General features: G+C 44.3%; 1 protein-coding gene across 1 annotated transcript in view; it reads left to right on the top strand.

Moving 5' to 3' along the window:
• Nucleotides 1-880: 880 nt before the first annotated feature.
• The window catches only part of DLEC1 (DLEC1 cilia and flagella associated protein), a gene marked incomplete at its 5' end in the record, with an annotated part of 33,441 nt that continues 28,255 nt past the window's right edge, over nt 881-6,066 (top strand). Inside the window, 9 exon segments of the mRNA XM_084211918.1 lie at nt 881-1,072; nt 1,139-1,321; nt 1,325-1,708; nt 2,545-2,685; nt 3,231-3,387; nt 3,936-4,046; nt 4,947-5,098; nt 5,355-5,572; nt 5,816-5,897. Of these exon segments, the coding sequence (XP_084068044.1) occupies nt 881-1,072; nt 1,139-1,321; nt 1,325-1,708; nt 2,545-2,685; nt 3,231-3,387; nt 3,936-4,046; nt 4,947-5,098; nt 5,355-5,572; nt 5,816-5,897 (1,620 nt within the window).

The raw sequence follows: 6,066 nt of genomic DNA, 5'->3' as shown, positions 1-6,066 counted from the left end.
GAATATTAGGGAAAATATCTCTGCTGAAGGGTTTACCAAGCACTGGAATAGGCTGCTCAAGCCAGTGGGGGAGTCACCACCCCTTGGAAGCCTTCAAAAAGTGTGTGGATGGGGCACTTGGTGACAGGCTTTAGTGGTGATCTCAGTAGGGGAGTAATGGTAGGACTTGATGAGCTTAGAGATCTTTTTCACCCTTAGTGATTCTGTTATTCTATGAAAGCCGTGAAAGCTTTTCTATCAGAAAGCACAGGTACCTGGTCCCACCCTTGTCAGACATCTGTGATTTCTCTGCCTAAATCTTTGGAACAGGATATTGCAGATTTGCCAAGCTTTCTCTTGGGCAAGCTTTCCTTTTTCACAGGGAAATTAAAACCACAGCAGTGCCTCTGGCTTTAATTTGGTGTTTTATTCCAAATAAAGACTTTGGTGAGCTGATGACCTGAAGATTGTGACACCCTGAACCCTCAAGCCCATGTGCCATATACCTAAAAAAAACCAAGATGAATTTCAACCACCCCCATGGTTGACGTGGGGTTTACACCCACAGCCTTTGGCTTATCTGCTGGTGGAAAAACACCTATTGGTAAATTCCAATTATTTTTGCCATAGTTATTTTCAGGGTGTTACATCGCCCAACTCGACCAATAGAGCCAAATTACCCCGTTAGTGATGGAGCAGCCCAGGGGCCACGGTCAGCTTCCTTCACTCTGAGCAAAAAGAGTGGAGGAGGGGGAGGAAAAAGAAAGAAAGAATAAAAAGGCAGCAGGACAAGGAGAAAATCCACACCGGGATGGTTTCTATGGAAAATATCAGCGGATTCAGCGGAGCCTGTTGTTAGCAACCAGTGTATACAGCCAGGGCGCCGCAGGCAGACGGGGCGATGGATGGGTTGGGGCTGCTGATGAATGTTCCCATCTGCCAGGCCGCTTCCAGCCGCAGGGATGAGCCCGAACTCCTGGTCCCACGTGTGGACCATCGGGAGAGGATTCAGCCTCTTCCCTCAGCTCCCACCGCCACCTGCACAGCGGCGCAGGGCCGAGCAATGCCCGCCATCTCCAAATCCCCTTCGCAGGTTTCAAGTCAATATTTTATTTCTTATTAAGTCACGAGGCTACTGGTCCTTAAAAGTACATGGCAGGGAAGAGGCGGGCTACGAGCCCCTCGGAGCCTCGGGGTGCCGCACTCAGCCCCAGCCCCGAAAGCCGGCGGGTCTGTAAGGGGCGATGGCGCCGCGGAAAGGGAAGGGGGGCACCGCCATTACCCTGCACGGCCGTGCCCTGCCCGCCCGCCCGGTCACTCGGCAACGGCGGCGCCGGGAGGCTGAGGAGGGGCCGGGCCGGCCATGGCCGACGAGAGCCCGAATATCGGCGCACCGGATCACAGCGCCGGGCTGAGCATGGCTGAGGAGAGCCCGAATATCGGCACACCGGATCACAGCGCCGGGCTGAGCACGGCTGAGGAGAGCCCGAATATCGGCGCACCGGGTCACAGCGCCGGGCTGGGCACGGCTGAGGAGAGCCCGAATATCGGCGCACCGGGTCACAGCGCCGGGCTGGGCACGGCTGAGGAGAGCCCGAATATCGGCACACCGGGTCACAGCGCCGGGCCGGGCATGGCTGAGGGCAGCCCCAAATCCAGAGCAGCCCCACCGCAGGATTCCGGCGCCGGGCCGGGCACGGCTGAGGGGAGCCGCAGCGGCGACCCCCAGGTAACGCAATGGGGCTGGGTAGCACGGGCACAAATAGCGTAGTCCCCAGCAGCAACTCAGCCCTGTACGCAGAGCCTGAAAATAGCCACACACAGAGACCTGTCCCCTTGGCACACAGACGTCCACATTCATAAGACTTCCTTACATAGAGACCGCCCCTGCAATCAACTTCACACATGGAGATCCCCACTGCAAACAGCCTCACACGCACACATATATCCCTGCACACACACAGAGCCACGTGTAAACAGCATCACACAGAGACCACCCTGCAATCAGCTTCACACATAGAGCCTGCCATGAACAGCCTCACACACCCACAGCCTCACACAGACCCCGCTGCAAACAGCTTCTCACATCCCTGCATGCACAAACCCCCATTCAAACAGCTTCACACACCCAAGCCGCCATTCAAACAGCCTCACACACACAAACCCCCATACAAGCAGCCTCAAACGCCCTGGGGCACAAACACACGCCCTACTCAAGGACTCAAACATGCACACATTATCACCTGTACAACACTCATATCTCCCTCCCACACACTCTCCCCACTCCCACAACCCCATCCCTGCACAAACCATCGCACACACTTGCACACAGAGAACTGTGTCCATCACCATCACCTACACTTCCAGCCAGCACAGACACGCAGTCCCACAGCACACACACACACATAGACATCCACACCTCAGTGTTCATGTGCACACACATCCCCTTTCTGGGTACCTTTTCCCATTTGCTAATTACAGCTGTTTCTATGCACCCAGTGATCTCTTCCCATCCTATCTTTTGCTTTAAGCTCTAAACATCCTCTTTTTTTTTTTTTTCCCTAGGATATCTCCCATGTACTGGCTAGTGCTTTTAAGGACCTGTACACTGGAGATATTTTTGAGGTGGACATGGCAACAAACTGGATTGAGTCCCAAGGAGAAGACAGCATTTATCAAGACAGTTATACAGATGAGCTAGAGAAGGTATAAATCCAAACCAAGTCAGAGTTTGGAGCTCTTTAGTGACTGCTTAGATCTGCTGTAAAATAAAATTTAAAGGCAGGTGTTGATTCTACAATTGACGTTTTAATGGAAATTTACTTGAGCACAGTTTCCCACAGAACCTTTCAAGTTAATAGTCACATGATCCTTCATGATATTGTTATCTCTAGTTGGCATTTCAGACACAGAGTACAAGCTGTAAAAGCAGTAGCCCTTTAAATGCCTCTTGTACTGGCTGAAAACTTTTCCCTGTACCTGCTGCTCAGTGGCCCAGGTTTCTTATCTTGGCATCACTCCAATAACTGTTTTCAGTGGATAAAAGTTGAGGCTGATGCTGGATTGTTTGAGCCACAGGTGTTTTTTCCTGGTTTGTGTCATTGTGGAATGACAGTGTTTTAGCAGGCCAGTTGATGCTTGTAAAGTGGTGATGTTTTACTAATATGTCTATGTTTACCTCTCAAAGGCAAACAGAAAACATCTGCCTGTAGCAACTCAAATTTCTCTTTATTCACCCATGCCCTTGGCAGCTTCTGGCTGAGTACAAGAGCCGGCTGACAGAAGCTGACAAAGCAGAAAAGGAGATCATTCGGGCCCAGGCCCGAGCAAAACGTGAAGAGGCAAGGGTTCTAAAGCAGATGAAGATTCATGCAGGGAAAGATTTCCATAAACTGGGGCTGCCTCCAGGTGAGGATTCTGGAATGTTGCTCCCCAGTACATGCTTATGATGCCTGGACACCAATTTGAGGTTGGCTTTACATCAACAGAGCACCTTTGAAAGATTTTGTGCAGAGGTTCAAGTAGAGTAACATCTCTTTAACATTGAGAAATGAAACAACCAGGTCATGTTCAAGGTATTAAATTTGGATTGAGGGGTTACCCTAAATATTACAAGCATACATACCTTGATATGTAGCAGCAACAAACAGATTAAATATTTCTCCAATGGGTACTTAGCTGGTTTGAACTGAATCTAGAATTGTGGAGATGCACATCCAAGTATTGGGATTAAAATACCAGATTTGTTTCTATAATATTATTTCCTATAAAATATATATAATATTCTATATAATATTATTTTCTATTTAAAAAATATTGCCTGACAAGGATGAGGTGTAAAAACAACATTACTTTGGATTGATCAAGATAATGTGTTTTAAGGGGCTATTATTTTGCTAAGGGGCTATTACTAACTTTTTTTGATTGTTTTTGATTTGTTGGCTTTCCTGTTGCAGTGGCATCCTCTTTTCGGCGGATTGTGAATAATGAACTTCTCAGAAAAAATAATTTAATCTGTCCTGAGGATTACATCACTGAGAAATTACCTCTTGCTAAAGCACCAAAAGGTAACTCTTGAAGCAGAAAGAAATTTAGACTTTTTAGAACACTCTATAATTGAAGTATTGGAGGATGTGGCAGATCTGAGTATATTTTTATAGTTTTCTGCCAAAGCAGAAGGGACTCAAGTATTTTAAGTGTAAGATTCCACTAAGAACACATTTTCAAAGTATAATTGATAAATTCAAAACTACTGAGTTTAGATGTTCATAAATATGATATCTGATCATTATTGCACATTTGTTTACAGTTCTTCCCATCTCACACAAAACCTGCATTTGTGTTCTGTCTCCATCCAATTTCATTACACAAAAGCTGTAACTACATCTTGTATCTAGAGAAGGGAAGTAGTTGCATTAAAGTAAAAACTATTTTCAGTGAAATAAAATTGTATTCCTTATTTAGGCTTTAAAGTTTTCCAGTTCTGGAAATATATTGGTTTTATTTGCACGTGAAGGTCAGTAAGGAAAATATTTTTTACAATGTCAAGACTACATCTTTTATTTATGTGTGAGCCTAGATGAAAGGTTTTGGGATCATTGAAGTGAAGTTTTTCAGTCAAGCCAAAGCAAACATTTCAGAGTAATCAACTTAGTCACAGATTTCAAGATTTGTGTTTCGTTTTTTTCCATTGTAATTCCAACAAAGTGAAAAATCTCACATCTCTTATAAGGTTAACATATTTTTCTGGGAATAAGTGTATACAGCCTGATTAATTAGTGCTTCTAAAAGCTTTCTTATTAAAGTACTAAGCTTTGTTTGTACAAAATAAGTTCTAAAAGTACATTGAATTCTAGAGGATTGTTGCCGCCAACAAGCCTTAAAATAAACTCCTACACCTATGCTTAGACTAAATATTTGTCATTCATGTTTCCCTCTTACAGAATTGTTTTTTCTTTGAATTGCAGGAGTATCAGAACCTGGATACCTGAAAGGGACGCGTAAACAACGTGCTTTTTCACTGGATGAGATTGTCTACTTAACTGACAGTGTGACAAGCGTGTCTTCAGCTCTGTCCTCTCTCCACGACTCCAGCCTTGAGGCTAAAACCATCAGTAAGGTACATTTTACAAGTTAGTTTTAGTCTGCCTGATCTATAAGGCCTGTTGCTCTTCCTGCAACAAAGGGTGAATATTGACCTGTTGTTGATTTGACTCCAGTAGTTATATTTCCTCTGTTAAAAAAGGAGAAATACTGTATTTTCTGTATCATTTGTCTTTGCTGTGTAGCTTTAATTACACACATGCAGCTCCCGTTTTCCTCATCCTCAACATCACTGTGTTTCATGTTGCACTCTACCCTCTTGTTTTTCAAAGAAAACTAAAGCCTCACAGAAACGAGCCAGGAAAGAGGGTAAGTCCTGGAAAGCAGAGGAATTAAGTAAGTACCTCTCCAGACTTGAGAAAAGACAGAATTACTTGAAGAATCCACGCTTTTTCCCACCAGATACTCTGGATGGAGGCAGATCTCTTGTAATTTCTCAAGAAAAAGTGGAAGAAATCACAGCCAGAAGAGAAGCAGAAGATACCAAAGGGTATGCAGTGTGTACAATTTCTAGATCCTGGGCTGGAATGCACAGAGCTCCAGTGTAGAATTTCTGTGGATTTACCCAGAGATATTTTGAGCTAAATTTCTTAATAGTCTCTTAATAACAAAGTGTGTCTGTATGATATTTTAGTTTTGCCAAAGGAGACATTTTGCAACTTCTCACTTTATCAGTAGTTAGAGAACCAGGAAGTAATATAATCTCTTTTTTTTTTTTTTTTTAATCTTTCAGTGATGCCTCATTTGTTCCTGTGTTTCTTGCCAGTCCACCTTCTGTCCTGTTTTTATATCATAAAGTTGGGAAGATTCATAAGGTGAGAAGGTTCTTTGTAGAGTTAATTCTGCCTCCCTGAAGAATTATATCCTATCATGATCTACATATTGCACCAAATTTTTAGCCTTTCTGAATTTTAATAAAAGTTTGAGTTCCTTCTGTATATTGAATTTATGACCCTCTAACTTCCTTGATGATACTCCATCACA

The sequence above is a fragment of the Fringilla coelebs genome, assembly GCF_963513975.1.
Source record: "Fringilla coelebs genome assembly, chromosome: 1".
Taxonomy (NCBI): Eukaryota; Metazoa; Chordata; class Aves; order Passeriformes; family Fringillidae; genus Fringilla; species Fringilla coelebs.
Note: the sequence above shows the minus strand (reverse complement) of the source record. Positions and strands in the feature narration are given on the sequence as shown.